Consider the following 15759-nt stretch of genomic DNA (forward strand, 5'->3'; position numbering starts at 1 on the left):
GTCCATTTTTGGCAGTCGTCAGCTGTCAGTTGGCTCCAATAGACTACTTCCCTAGTACCCAACTAACATAGCAACCATTAACCAATCCGCAGTTTCATTTTTTGAGAGGAACGCAGAGCGCGGAGCTCGGTGCGGACCCTCTGCAGACCCCCTGTGGAGCTCCGCACTCACTGCACAGACCCTCCGCAGCGCAGAAACCATAAATTTGCCTTGTATGCAGACCATGAAACATGAAAAATGCAAACTAAACCATCTTATAACGCTTGCAGTCTACGATCATGTGTTGAACCACAACAAAAAGTAGGATCACATCGAGATATTAATCTCCAATTAATTTTTGTGCTGTGCCAGTGGAGTAGCCTATATGCCCATAACCGGGATTCTGATGTGGACCGGGCTAATCACCCAAGGTCAAAATTATAATAATTTCAGAACACTGAACTGATCTGAACTGTATAATGTTTGTTAAAAGCATTTATAAAGGTATCATTTTTTTTTATCATTTATACTTGATCTACTGTATATGTCTCTGTTTCCGGAAATGGCGGATATAGACATAAACATTAATCTTGCAATATAAGCCACAGTTAAAAAGCTAAATACACCAGCTCTAAAAGCAGTCAGCATTTAAAAGCTTTAATTCAGGAGAAGGATTGGGGTTTTGGGGTTTTTGCCAACAGGTTTTGGTAAAAGGTTAAGCTGTACTAGGAAGCTTTGCACGTTGGTGGCTCCAAATGGCAGCGAGAGGAAGCCTAACTTTGAAAAATTTCTATTTCAACATCCAGAAATCATGTGATGTCAGAAAACTGCATTAGCTTGTTTAGCATTTCAGCATTTGACGCTGACATCACCTGCCCTGCACATTCTAGCATATAGCATAGAGAGATGGGTCCCGTGACACAACATCCGCAACTATTTTATATATAAGAATACAGAATAATAGAAGTTGATAATGCATAATAAATTAGCCCTGTGACATTTCTAATTTCATAGTTTCACATATTTAACAAGCACAGATCCTGTACAGACCCATGGCGCATGTGTTCAATTCACTTCAATGCACTGAAGCATTACGACACGGTTATCGGTTAAATAATTCCATTAACATCACATAGGCTAAGTAAGGTAATAACATTACCTTACCATAAAGTTTATAGAGAAACGGAAGACGTGGATGTATGTAAATTAACGGATGTATGAAAAATTATCTAATGTACTCCATTTAAAATAGTTCCAATTGTCAAACAAACTAACTTATATATCTAAAGTGCTCCCTTTCAAGTACTTTGTGTCAAAGATATATATATATATAACTTAAAAATATCAACAGTGCTACACTGTTCTGTTTGTTGCTTGCTTTTGTCCTGTCTACAAGGTACAGAAGAATAGAAATGAAGCCCCTTTTACAGAGAAATCTGCTTTTCTGCGCCTCTGCCCTGCTACCTCTCTCTGTGCTGTCAATTTCACCTGTATCTTTACATCGTTAAATTACTAGCCTTTGACATGGTTACATGATCTACTTTGTTTTACTGCTTAGCAGCTACCTGGTCCAGACTGGCCCTGCTCCTCCTCAGGATGAGTCCTTTTCCTTCTTTGAAAATATTTTTCAATATTAATTTGGATTGAGGGAGCAAACATTCAGAGTCAGAGTTAAAAGGTTAATATTAACGTTATCAGTCCACTCAGTGGATACTGACTAGCAGCTAATCTGCTAATCTCGGAAACCCAGCTGTATTCTGAATAACGTTAACTGTTAGTTGTTCTTTTCGGGAATTCAGTCGACTGCCTTCTTGGAATGGAAAAAAAATATCCCTCACACTCGCGTGTGTAATGCGAGGTGCACAGACGGGTCCGGTGAGAGAGTGAGTGAGTGAGCACGAGAGAGAGACAGAGACCAAGACGATGTGGATGTCTGTAAATTGACAGCGAAGAGTGTGGCTCAATGTGTGAGATCCAATATGGCATTATCAGTATGGGACTGAATGTGTCAAAGACGCCCTCTAGAGGCCATCACACAAAGCGACATCTCACTGAGCGTCACCTGACTGACTGACTGAATGCATGACCTGAATTTGCCTCGCGATGCCCTCGGCAGCGCCGTGGGAAAAAAGATGAAACGACTGGTAAACGGGAACTAGAAATCTTATTCATTTTCGACAGGGGTGAAAAATAAAACAAACTGGACATGATCCAGGAGGCCCTCAATGACGAAAACACTTTGGTGGTCTATTGCAACCAACTTTGTGATTTAGGCTGATATAAGACAGCCGTATTTTTACATAACAATCTTGGCTGCAGCTTTGATATATCACCCAGCCCCAACCTGGGTATAACGGTACTGCAGCACAAGGTCAGTCCAGAGGATGATATTTTGAACGTACCAAGATCACTTTTGTTCCTGAGGAATCGCTGCTAAATTATAAGTAGAGGCAGGTGTTAAATTCAGAGCCGTACAGGAGCAGACAGTGTGGTATCGTCGTGGATGAGGACCACATTACATATAAATGGTAAATACATGTTCAAAAAGTGTAACGATACAGGGAACTTTTTGAGGCAGTATAGGAGGTCAAATTGTCCATTCTAACAAAGCTAACTCAAACTGTAGGCTAACACGCTTTCCTGTGTTTACACTTTACTTGAACCCCTGTATATCAATTAGCATTTATGGGTAATGTCATCACCTTCCCTGCTTTGATTGGTCAGGGACAAGATCATACAAGGACTGGAATACCACTGACTCCGGGGACAATCCAATCACCGCTTAAGTACTCTTGTGTACCTCACCTCTATATTGATATCAGAGAAAGCAACTAGACAGATGTTTCCTCCAGACCCCTGAATCATTACAAAAAATGTGCGTGGTCAATATAATGAACAATTCAGGAGGCTGGTACCAGGTACTACAAGTCTAACAGGTTTAAGTCGGATGACATTGAAAAAGTTGCTGATTTCGATCAAGTTGTACACAAGCTTAGCATGATAATTGTTTTTGCAAAAGGATGGAAATACAGTGATCAAATGCAGAGCGCTTTCTATTGATGTTGAGTCACACAAAAATACTTCTGCCACAGGCGCCACCTCAGTATGGCGGGGTAGGTAATGACCCAATTTCTACACCGCTTAAGCTGGACAAAGTTAACACTTTTGTCTTTTGGACAGAAACCCAAAAGGTATGGTAGCTTAGATCAGTGGTTCTCAACCTGGGGGTCGGCACTCCCCAAGGGGTCGCAAGATAATTTGGGGGGGAGGGTTGCAAGACGATGTATGGGATAGGAAAAATACATTTCTACTTTACAAATGCATTATGTGTATTTTTTATGATTTTTCTCCAATTTTTGCTTTATTTTCTTGTGAAATGCTGAACAGTTCTCATCTTCTAAGCCTCATTGTTAGTCAAATGAAACAACCTATAAGGAAAATCTTTCTTTGGTTGAACTCTCTGCATATGCAGCCGGTGACAGGGAGGCGGGGGGGGCCTACTCCGCCGGAGCCCCGTTATATTTGGGCATGTTTAGACTTGCCCAGCCTGAAGGCCGGGATGGAAAAACACAAATTAAAGTGGGGCATGCTCTTAATACATATAGATAGCAAGACTAAGGTACATGAATGGTAGCAAAATCTTGCCAACCTTAAGGCATGCAGGTGTTGCACTCTATGCTGTAATGAGCTGTAAGGTGTGAATAGTGAAATTAAGCCCCCTCTTGGTGTGTTTATTTATTCATTCATTTTCCCTTCTATTGCCCTGTATTTATTCTTGATATATGTGATTATGTGCTCATTACTGCAAGTATGTAGGCCTACATCTCTTGAAAGAGTGTCAATAAACAATAGGCCAAGTCATAAAAAAGGGTTGCCTACCCCATTTCCATCTCACATCTTTAAGAGAGCAAATTCTGCTAAAAATCATTTTCACATCATCAATATTGTTTTGGCTGATAAGATGCACTATTCTTATTGTAAATGACTTAGCAGGAATGTGGTGTCTATTATATAAACAAGGCATTATGATGTACTTGCATCCCTAGGACATTTGTTTCACAATGCTGTGATAAAATTGTATATCCTAGTAAAATATGGACACAATATGATTTTTTTTTTTATCCCTAGGCATTGCAAACCTCAAACTGTTGCTTTAATAATCACAAACTGAAGACAATAGCACCAATACTGACTGTGAATAGAGCAACGATAAAATGTGTTTCTTTGATGGTGTTGACAGTCTAAGCCTTAACATTAAACAGCATTTGGCAGTATTGATGTAGTTTGGCTAGTCCCTAAAAAGCACAAAATGTTGATGCCCAGCCCTACTCACTTGTAGAATTTCTTCCATTAACATGCTGAGGTAGCATTGAAAATGTGTTCAAGACTTTTTATAAAAAAAATATGGGTTACACTCCATAAATATGCTTGTCAAAATATCTTGACAAATTGAGGCACTTCTAGTTCATCAGCAACCATAAAAGGACTAATGTGTTGACATCTTCTGGTTTTACAGAAACATAAAGGCTGAGTGGAGTGATTAACCTTCAGTGGAAAGATCAGCCTGGGAGGGGGCCTACCAATACTACGGACTCCCGCTGTGGAAGTGCCAGCCAACAGCTGCTTCTCTCCCCAAAGTCTGCTCTTGTGAACTGTAGTTGGTGGGAATTTATCTACTGTATTATTATTCTCCATGGCTTGATAGTCACACACCAACACACACAGCAATGGTAATGATCTGATTTTTCATCTGAAGAATTCAGTGACAAATATTAAACATTTTCATGAACATGATCGGGATTGGCCTTTGACTACAGCAAAAAAAAAAACACAGACCCATTTGTACGATTGGATGTCAGCCAAAATGAGTGCACCCTAACGTTTCGGGAAAAGTCTTAAGTCATCTTCTATGGTGTGTATGCATATTAGCCGGTGAGCAATGAAACTTTAAATTTAGACGTGTGGTTTGACGTGACGTTGTCTCCAATACAAAGGGAGAATTGCACGTATCGGGGCTAGGCCAGATCAAACTTGCACTGATTTAGCATTTATACAACTCTACCACGGTGTCCAGGTTAAGGAGGGGCCTTGGCTAACTTACATGGCTACAATCGCAGATGTTATATTCTGTTATTCTCCTTTTACAGCCCTGCAATTGACAGGTAGTTAATGACCCAAAATTCGCTGTATAGGTGAGGTGTCGTTACTGTTGGGCAGCGGTAGCTATCTGAAAGATAATTCCTTGGTAAAGAAGTCGCGGTGATGGCCTCTGATTCAATCAAAACAAGCAAGCGAGTTGGCAAACGTACGCAACATGCCATGGACAAAGCCAGCCTTGGCAGTCTGGTGATGGTCACATCGATTAGAGAGCGAACTAACCGTTAGCCAAGTTAGCTAACGTTTCTAGCTTGCTAACATTAAACGTAACGTTAAGTGGCCAGCAACAGAACTAACGTTAGCCAAACATTACTTAGCTACAATAGCATAGCTAGCTTATAATATAGCCTATATGATAAAACGATCTTGACATCTGCCCCAAACAATTATAATATTGCGTTAGTCAGCAGAAAAAAACAAAACAGTCACTGTTTAGCGTTACGCCTTAGCTAGCACCTACCGCTGGCTAGGTGGCAGTTGAATCGAATGAAACAAGGAAATTAGCTACGTTAGCAACGAAAATATTAGCTAGCAACGAAGGCTACTACTAAATGCTAGGCTTGCTATCTAATCGCAAACAAACACAACAGGCTCACCTTCGCTGTGATTAGTCCAGACGATCAGGACACAAGTCGTGTGCTGTTACGCAGGTGTACACGGATGTTTTGGAGTATAACAAGATTTTCAGTGTAAACTGTAATGCTGTTTCACGCTGAGAGCAAAGTAGCAACCCCCTCCATTCTTTGCTGCTCGTCTGCCTTCGCTCGTGAAAGGTTCGAATACACCGGATGTAGAAACACGGCACGCCCGCTTCAGAATAAACACTTCCAGGTCACCGGTGGTGTTGTCTTGATGGACACATTAAAGATAGACTATGGTCCAAAGGGATTCTACAGTTGTTTATTCAGCAAATGAGTTGACAGAAGGGCGTGTGCACGCTCTCTCGGATACTGTCCAAAACATCCAACCACAGCTGAGTTTTTCTGTGCACGTGCACCGTGGTCAAAGCAACAATTAATGTTTGGAAAAGGCCAGATCAGAAACTACATAGTAGTAGTGTAGTCACATGAGATGACTGAAATGAACTGGACGAATAACCCACCAAACAGTGATCCATGAACTGTTTTCATCAACCAAAAATGTTAATAACAAAAAAAAAAAAGCATGAAAACAGTGGACAAAGTTTAATCAATCATATTTATTCTTTACATCTACCTGTAGCCTATAGCAATTCCAGGAAATGTCTGCGCTAATGCAAGTGGTTACAAAAATAAAGCACATTCTTACGTAAATATATGACATGACAGAAAACTACACTTACAAATGTCGGATAAGAAAATAAGGAACAATATCACTTGAGTGTCTGTGCCTTTGTAGCTGTTAAACCAATTTATCAAAATTGCATGGATACTAATAACTTTTGACAATGATGTACATGATTAGATTCAAGTACTGCACATGTTTAGATACATGTCAAGAGTAATTTACATGGGCAGTAAACAATCTGCAACAGTTCCAAAGGATTTCTGTTGGGCTTCATCAGCATTTATAGAGATAGATCATGGCATGGCTTGCAGCATCTCTCTCACACACACACAATCTAAGTACATAAGACTACTGTGGAAGAAAGGGATTTTATATAATAAAACATGATTCTGGCAAATACGTCATCGTATGAAATACCAAATCAGTGCCTGCATTTCCTCAGCTTGTACTCACTGTAACCTTAACTTTTCTTTATCATTCTGTGACAAGTCTGTAAATATGCATTGAGTAGTAAACTGTAACAATGTGCTAATACTCTTGGTAAATGACCTCAGTCATCAATAGTGGTATTTAATTTAAAAAATCTGCTGCCTTTCCAACTGTACAATGCATTTTAGTGCATCAAAACATTATTTGACAAGCGTCCATCAACATAACTTGTTAGAGACTGGAATGACTTACATACGCCTATCTTCTACTGTAAACCATAGACAATGTTACTCTAGGGCAGTACCTCAATGTTAACACTTTAATATACTCGTCTGAGCGAGGAATATAGATATATATCCCACTGAGATACAGTGGCTTTTACAAACACTATAGCCAAATTAATCTCTGTTGGATTCATGCTTTATACCATCTTAAAGTAAAGAGCATAAACAAGGAAATATGCGAAAGAAATCCGTAAATGCAGCAGCGCATTATATCAAAGAACTGTACAAGATCATGATTAAAAAGACACAAAAAACAATTGGATGGATGGAAGTTTCTCCTGTGTGTAAATTGTCCTCTCAGTTCCTGGTCAGGAGGTAAAGTGTTCAAAAAGGCAGTTGGGGTCTTTATTTTGGAAAAGTCTCCCTCTATTAAGCTATTGCCTTCGCCTCAGGTAGGAACGCCTCCCAAAACTTTATAAGCTGAAATACAGTTAGGGTGAGAAGAATGAAAGGCAAGTTAATAAAGCCTGCACTCAGTAGTGTTCAGAGCTGCAAAAATATCAGATTATTTAAATTAACACTTAGGTATTCATCAAGAAAGCAATTTTTATTGTCAATTCTCTGAGAGATAGTACCTAAAACCCATGAATCAAGCGAAAAGTTTAGATGTGTGATAAAATGAAATATTACCCGTTGCTGAGACTGCAGCATTGACTCCAAATATTTGACTATCTGGCTCTTGAAGTCCTTGGCTTTTTCTTTCTGAAAAGGCAAAAGTGCTGTCATGTGTCATGCTCTTTGTCAATGGAAAGGCCATACAACAAAAACAACAACAGGTAGGCCAAATGCAAGTACATAAGCGTACCTCAAACCTGAGTACCTCCTTGCGTACAGTCACGCCAACCCTGTCGAAATCTCTCTCGTACTGAGTAACTCTCGCCTCCCACTGAGGACATACATAAGGAGAAACAGGAGAACCATTGACCTACTTGATTCAGGTGGCCTTGCCTATATTACTTTTTTAGTGCATGACGAGTGGCTTTGTTAGAGTTTATGTAGAACCAAAAGCAGGCAAGCAAGAGCTGTTGTGAAGCTGCACATCTGTGAACGCAAGATATAATCTGAATTAACAGCTCATGGAGGGCTATAATTATCTTAAGACAGCTTGAATTGCTATATTATTGTCATACTTAATGTGATTACAGGGCCTGTTGTGAGGCTGAAGAGGCATTTGACCCCAGTTCAGTGCTGTACCACTGGTGCGGTCCCTGTCTCCGTTACCTCAGTGATCTCCTCCTTGGCCTGCTGCAGTTTGTCCGGCTTGTTGGCCCACAGCAGCTTGGCCTCTGCCTCTCTCTTCTTCTGCAGCGTGCTCTGAGCCTCCTGCCACCGCTGCCACGCCCGCATGCGCTGGTCAAAGCAGCCCTGTGGACATCCACAGTCACAAATATACAACATAATGTTGAAGTGAATGTCAATTCCCTAATTAAAAGGTACAGTAATGTTGACCCATATCATGGCGGTCCTCTCAACATTACAAACGGGTAGTTGAACAATCGTGACACAGTTGTTGTTCTGCTTTGTTCCAGTTACCTAAAAACCCTTGTAGCAAAAGTATGAACTAACACATTCCCTTAACTAATGCTTTTGCTAACCCTAACCCTAACCCCCAAAACAAAGTCTATTCAACCCTTTAGAAATCCAGGTAAATGTAAAAGGTAAATACAAAGCCATCCTGAGAGCTTGCTTTCATGGTTTTTCAATGGTGAAGCATTTCTAACAGATGGATTGGATTTGTCTGGGATAAAAATGGCCCACCACTCACTAAGTGGTGTCATGTGTATGAAATGATGTAAGCCATATGCCACGGCCACGTCAGTCATATGATCTCAACCCAATTGTACACTTAATGGGGGATTCTGGAGCAACGTCTGAGACAACATTTTGCACCACCTTCGACAAAACAAAATGATGAAATTTTTCCATAATTTTTCATAGAACCTATAAAATCCATGCAATGGCACTTTGATCCTGTTCTAGTGGTTCCTGGTGGCCCGACACTTGAAATTTTGCATTTCCCTTTATTTAGGCTGGTCGCTGTAACTACCCAAGGTTTGTCTCCAGGCCTTAACTCTACCTATAGCTACCATTTTAGGACTGTGAGCATACCCGGACGGCACCCAGCAGGCGGATGTAGTCGCCCAGCATCTCAGCAAAGATGAAGAAGTCACTAGCTGCCTGCTCCTGATGCAGCTGCTCCATCTTGTCCTCTACCTCTGCCAGTTGAGACAGGGCCCGTGACAGGGCCGTGTTGTCCTCAGAGTTTCCCAGCATGGCCATGCTTTTGGCAAATACTGCTGTGTTCCCACACAGCTCTGGTATAGGGGGGGAAACACAAAATGTATCCATGTAATAACTCAACTCTGTCCAGTTGTTTAATCTTGAACCAACGTAACAGCTGGACTGTGCTCTTTTGTTGCCTCAAATGAGAGGGTTTGATTACAATTACATTTTTTTCTTTGGTGAAAGGGAAAAAAAGATTCTACATATGATATAAGGTGTAGCTCACCCTTCCTGTGATTGACCAAGGAGTCGACCACAGCATGGAGCTTCCTCAGCTGCTGCTCCTCACTCTCCACCTCCTGGAACTTGTCCTCAAACCACTGGGACACACAGCAAGAACAGGACAATGTCAAGAAAACAAACAACCAGACAATCGCATCATTTCTAGAATGGCAGACCATTTGTCCTTATATAGTCTGAAGTTAGACAGTTACATTGTCACAATACATTGTGATTTAAAAAAAAAAAAAAAAAAAAAATGTATGTGTTGCAAAGCTTAAACATGTATCATAATATCAGTTACAGTTCACTACAACCGGTTAACAAAATTCATGAATCATTATTACAATTAAAACTAACAACAAACTGTCATTTTAGATGCCAAAAATACAAGTGGGGTGAAGTAAGGGGGCTTCTGGTTAGAGCTGGGCAATAATTCAATATTATCGTTTATTATCTTTCAATAGAATCATATTGTGATTAAATACTGATATTGAGTGATCATGATACACAACTCTATTGTCTAATTTGATGATAATAAGCAAATACTAATTAAAATCTCTAACAAATGAGATCTGAAACAAATCAGGGAGTATTATTTGAAAATGACAGTTTTAATCACACTTTATTGTTATGTATCGATATTGAAATAATTTCTTAGGATTATTGTGATAGTCATTTTCTCCATATCACCCAGCTCTACTTCTGGTATATACAACATGAACATTTTCTGGCGCTTTCAACACAGGATATTTCAAGTGCTATGAGGTTTATCATATAGCATGTATCAGACTCTGTACCACATATGTGAGCCAAATCCACAATAGTCTCATTTTAAGACACTGCATCTACAATGATTCAGCCCTTACGGTGTCAGACTCATTCATCTTGATGGTCATCTTGTTGACAGCATCTGATGCCTTATTGATCATTTTGAGGAAGCCAGCTCCACTCAACGTCTGAGTGTTCACTGCCCTGGGTAGCTGAAAACACAAACACACACATCTGGCTCCTAGATTGATACTTAAGGTACTTGAGTAATACAATAGCCTTAGCAACAACAGAACATTAAGCTGTTTTTGGGCTGTACAATTCAAATTGGAATAACCTTGGACAAATTTGATTAACTAGTAGTAGTTCGGACAGACGCCAAACACACACAGCGAATCAGCCACTGTATTTCCATCTCAGCCGTCTCCCAAACTATTGAGGTTAACAGGTCCGTCTTTTTCACAGTTCCAAATAAAAGCATTAAAATATCTATCAAATATCTCCAAACAGTACATGCAGCAAAATCCACGTGTTTTGTAGCCGAACAATTGCACTATAGGTTCAAAAGTCCACTATTTACCTCATTATCTGCTATATTTTCCTCACTGACAATGCCTTTGTTCAAGAACACAGCAACAGTAACCCTAGAGTAACAAGTGGAGTCTTCTGCAAGAGTGCTTTATAGGGTGTGCGACCAGAACATTGTCAGTGAGGAAAATATAGGAGATAATGATGTAAATATTTGACTTTTGGACCCACAGTGCAATTGTTTAGCAACAAAATACTTGGAATATGCTGCAAGAGCTGTTTGGAGATATTTGATAGGTATTTTAATGGGGTTTTTTTTGGAACTGTAAAAAAGACAGCCCTGTTAACCTCAATAGTTTGGGAGAAGGCTCAGAGGGAAATACAGTGGCTGACTCGCTGTGTGTGCTTGGTGGGCCTATGAACTTCAATGGAGTTTCAACTGTCATGGGCTGAGTAGATAATGACTGAATTTTCATTTTGGGGTGAACTATTCCTTTAAATGATATGTAACAGCATTATTTGCAAGAATACAAAACATTCCTGTGGTATGTAAGTTTTTCAATCATTTTGTCTTATTTATTACAAGCCAAATTTTAAAAACATGCAGAAACTACTGATCACTAAAAAAGCACTCTATGTCTGAAAATCCCCTACCTCTTCTTTCTCCAAGAACTCACGGACGTCAGGGTCCTGCAGTAGCGATGGGTGACACACTATTCTCTGGAGATATCTGGAAAAAAATAGAGCAGAAATGTGAAATGAGTAACTGGAATGATGAGCATCAAATAAGTACTATGAAGTAGCGCCCAAAGGCCACCACATTTATACCACATATTTACACATCAAATTAAAAAAAAAACCATAGAGATATGCATGGAGAGAAAGCTAGATAAAATAGGCCTTGCAGGTAGGGACCACAAAACATAATTTCACGTTCACTAAAACTCACTGGCCTGGTAATAGTCGGTGCATGCATGGCACCCTATAAATCTCATCTGTCATTTAGTTTATCATTTAACTGTATGAAACATCTGTGGATTCTTACCTCTCCAAAGCTGCTCTTCTTCTCTCCACAAACTCTCCTGATGAGGGATCGTCCTTTCCCACCTTAACTTTTGTCATTCCTGTTGGTCCAAAAAATAACAAAAAGGCATAAAGGCAAAATGAATATGCGCAAAACTGCAAAACCCATGGACTTGTTTGGTAAAGAGAGACTGTAGTAAAGACATGGTTACCCACCTACGACGCTTTTCTCCGGTGGTGGTGGAATGATGCAGCCATTGAGTGACTGCTTCACTGACAGCTTCTCATACAGACCCAGGAAGTCACTGAAACGTCTCCTCACAGAGAAGGTCTTATTCCTGAACATGGGCAAGGAGGTCTGGTGGTACGGACAGGGACAGTACAAGAGGAAGACACAGTATTTAAAAACAGATGGAATAGATATTAAAATAAGATGCGTTGGATTTTGCTTCTGAACACAATCTTGACTACAAACCCGAGTGGAAACTTTGTAGGCCACATACGCATTCATGCCGTCTCCTACAAGGACAGAAGACATTGGCAAGTTACAAAGATGAGAAATATTAAGGTTTCAATTGGACAATAATGTGGCAATGCATGTAAAGTAACTGCTTAGTTTGCCAAAATGACCTGGTACAACAAAAAGTTAACTATTCCATCATAAACAAAACAAATATTTTCAACTATATGTCCAATAATTTTAAACTGAATAAGAATGCATTTGCAGATTTACTGACAGAAATGCTAGCTGTACAGTAGTTCCAACAAAGTGATAGTATGGGAAAAGAAACTGACCAACTTTCTCAGGGTTGGTGACAGCAATATCCACGTCAAAGCTATCCATAGCTTCTTCCTCCTCCAGCTGTAATGAATGAGCAGATAATAACACAAATTCAAGCATTCACAAATAATTTGAACATGTGGCAGCAATTGTCCGATTGGTGGGTGACTATAAAGTAGGCATTTTAGCCTAACACGGCATGCAATTAATTGTTTGTAAGTTCATGGGAAACTCAGCCCTGCCCTGTACCTGCTCCATGGACTTGGGCTGCATTGCTGCTGGGCTTGGGGTGAATGAGGTGGCAGGTCGAGGGCCGGAGGAGGCGGGTTGCTCTTTCCTAGCTGAGCTGCTGGGTTTCTCTGTGGACAGCTCCACATGTGCATCTGCGTTACAGGGAAAGAAAAGCACTTTAAAAAAAAAAAAAAACAGAAAAGGAAAGGCAAACAATAGACTAAAGCAGACTACAAGACTGTTCAAATGTCGCTCGACAAGACTAAATGACTGGTCTGTTTATCGTCCCGTCTGGAGGATGTTCACACTACACCACAGGGCAAAGATGGGGCGTCACAAACATGAAAAGATGGATTGATCCAGATTTTATGATGAGTTTATACCACTTTATATGAGATTTATTCCTACAAATAAAAATGTATAAGCAAGCAGATTTGGGAATTTACTGTATGTACATAGGAATTGTTTTTGGTCAAAAGCGACTTCTCATCCAGTTCATTCTCTTTTTCTTCCCCCGGGAGCTAAACTCCCATTGGCTCTTGCCAGAATCACTCTCAGATTTCAGTCTTGTTGAGTCTTGGACCGCTTCACACTACACAAGCCCGACCAGACTGGGCCCGACCAAATCAATGGGAAAATATCCTTTCGGGCCAAAAGGCCAAAGCCTCCAGTCTTTAACCTGTTCACACTGCAGGATAATCTCCACCAACTGTTGTGCCCGAGTGCCCTCCTCCCCCACCCTCGCCTCCCCATGCCCCGAATCACCCAGACGGTCGGGACGGTCCAGTTGGGCTCAGAGCCTATGTAAATTCACCTAGTGTGACCTAGGCTTAAGCTGGGCAATCTTACAAGGCTTGTTATCCTATTTAGACAGGCAGAGCAAAGGCAAAGCTAAGTGGGATGAAATGGAAGGCAGTTGTGTTCGTCTCCTTACCTGCGAACAGATCATTGTCATCATCAGAGTGAACTCCGTTGGACCTGGCAGTGTTGCTGAGGTCAGGAGCCGTAATGCCGGCTTCCTCTTCACTGAACAGATCTGGAGGCTCGTCACTAGCACCGTCTGGCTGGGAAACCCCTCGACTCACAGCCGCAGGGTTGCTCTACAGACAGGTGTGAGACAACTTTGAATGAGCAACATTTGAGACACGTTAAGGAAACGCACAAAGAAGAGGATTTTTAGTCTGACAAGTTGATGCCATGTCCCCTGCGGTTAAAGACGTTTAGCAGGCACAGATAAGCACTAATAAGGAGGTGGCTGGGTGGGGCCGGCTGGGTTAGATTAAAATGAATTCCTAACAGAAAATATTAGATGTAGGCTGCTGTCCAGAATGTGAGCGGTTACATGTGACACTTGAATTTGTTCAGCTCCCATCTGAAAGCGGTCAAAGAACTCTTTATTCCAACTGAAGTTGATTTTATTGACAAATATGGCCTTTGACTCCAGGAGGTGTGTTAAGGGATGTCAATGATGCTGGTTTCAGTAATTGCTGTATACCAGTCTGTTGGTTATTGAAGCATTTTTTTTCTCACTTAAGTTATTAATTGTTACATCTTGGTGCTGATGTATCTGATGTGGTTTTTTTAATGTGTTTTTTCATCTACCGTTATCCGGTCTCAGTGTTGTCCTATGTTCAACTCTGTTAGCTGCAAAACAAATTGCCCCTTGGAGATAATAAAGCTTGACTCCACTGTACCCTACTATTCTCTAAATGGAAGCTTCTTTAAATTAAGCATTAAGCTTTAAATTAAGCACCCGGGAAGGCCGGAGAAAACAAATGCAATGATAAAACTTATTAGTACCAAGTCCAAAAAATACAAAAAAATAGTAAATTAGTACTACTAATTGACTTCAAGTAAGTTTCTTAGTTAGCTCGGTTGTTTGTTTGTTTTAACGTAGGTTGAAAAGATATTATTCCTTTCTATCAGCGGTTCCGAGATATTTTAGATGCCATGAATGAGGGTCAGATAAAGAGGTTGCCAAGCTAACTTCCTCACTAATGCAGCTGCCAGCACAGCACTCACCAGCAAGCCGTTATTTAATAGGAAAACATTTCGTACTTACGTTGCTAACAAAGATATCCTCGCCCTCATCGCTGTCTCCATCTGCCATGTCAGAAAGTCCTGGTTCTGGGTCCTCTGCTGCAGGGAAAGGAGGGGGATTCCGATCCGAGCTGGCCGCCATATTCCTTGTTGTGAGAATGACAGACGTAAGCGGAAGTCGTAGGGGCAAGGAAGGTGAAAAGGGGGTGGAGCGACCTCTGCTGGTTACTAAGCGACATGTCAGAGCAAAGGAAAGGATTGTTATTTTATACCATTTTATATTTATGATACATTATTTTCAGATATGATATAGATTACTGTTATTGTATTATCTGTTTATTTCATTACTGATGTTTTAGGTTTGGTTTTTATTGTTTTCCTTCTCTGATGTTCTGTGAAGCACTTTGTAACCTTATTTCGAAAAATACTCTAATAAAGTTTATACAATAAACGAAATAAATAATAATAATCATGATAAATAATAAACAATAAATAATAATAACACTGCTATAACAATACATTTTATTATTATTATTATTAGTAGTAGTAGTAGTAGTAGTAGTAGTAGTAGCAGTAGTAGTAGTAGTAGTAGTACTATTATTATTGTTATTAGTAGTAGTAGTAGTAGTAGTAGTAGTCATTTTACTGTTTTAATAAAGCAGGCACATCGTCACTTGGGTATGCACATAAATTGTTTTCACAGCTTGATTGGGTTCATTTTCAAACACATTAACAAAGATGGGAAAGGGTTTTTATTTGATGTATTTA

At 40.2% G+C, this 15759-nt stretch overlaps 2 protein-coding genes across 5 annotated transcripts in view; both read right to left on the reverse strand.

Annotated features, from left to right (window-relative positions):
• The window catches only part of csnk1g1 (casein kinase 1, gamma 1), a 35196-nt gene extending 29319 nt beyond the window's left edge, over nt 1-5877 (reverse strand). For all 3 annotated transcript variants that reach the window (XM_071534261.1, XM_071534259.1, XM_071534260.1), the window contains exon 1: nt 5733-5877. The gene's annotated coding sequence lies outside the window, so the exon portion shown is untranslated. The remainder of the gene's footprint in view (nt 1-5732) is intronic.
• Nucleotides 5878-6323: 446 nt separating this feature from the next.
• On the reverse strand, nt 6324-15135 carry LOC139656669 (sorting nexin-1-like). 2 transcript variants are annotated; one of them, XM_071534272.1, is made up of 15 exons: nt 15014-15135; nt 13886-14051; nt 12970-13103; nt 12735-12801; nt 12415-12458; nt 12156-12297; nt 11962-12040; nt 11571-11646; nt 10487-10600; nt 9625-9718; nt 9225-9430; nt 8337-8480; nt 7921-8001; nt 7746-7817; nt 6324-7535 (listed from the first exon to the last, which is right to left on the reverse strand). In XM_071534272.1, exons 1-15 carry the CDS (start codon nt 15131-15133, stop codon nt 7485-7487), a joined length of 1590 nt encoding a protein of 529 aa, XP_071390373.1. In that variant the 5' UTR covers nt 15134-15135; the 3' UTR covers nt 6324-7484. The 2 variants fall into 2 exon arrangements, with proteins under 2 accessions (XP_071390373.1, XP_071390372.1); XM_071534271.1 differs by having other exon boundaries at nt 12970-13127.
• Between the last annotated feature and the right edge of the window lie 624 nt (nt 15136-15759).

The sequence above is a fragment of the Centroberyx affinis genome, unplaced genomic scaffold (genome assembly GCF_046629955.1).
Source record: "Centroberyx affinis isolate AG114_WGS23_722 - 3 ecotype Tasmania unplaced genomic scaffold, CSIRO-AGI_Caff_v1 ptg002510l_1, whole genome shotgun sequence".
NCBI classification, from domain to species: Eukaryota; Metazoa; Chordata; class Actinopteri; order Beryciformes; family Berycidae; genus Centroberyx; species Centroberyx affinis.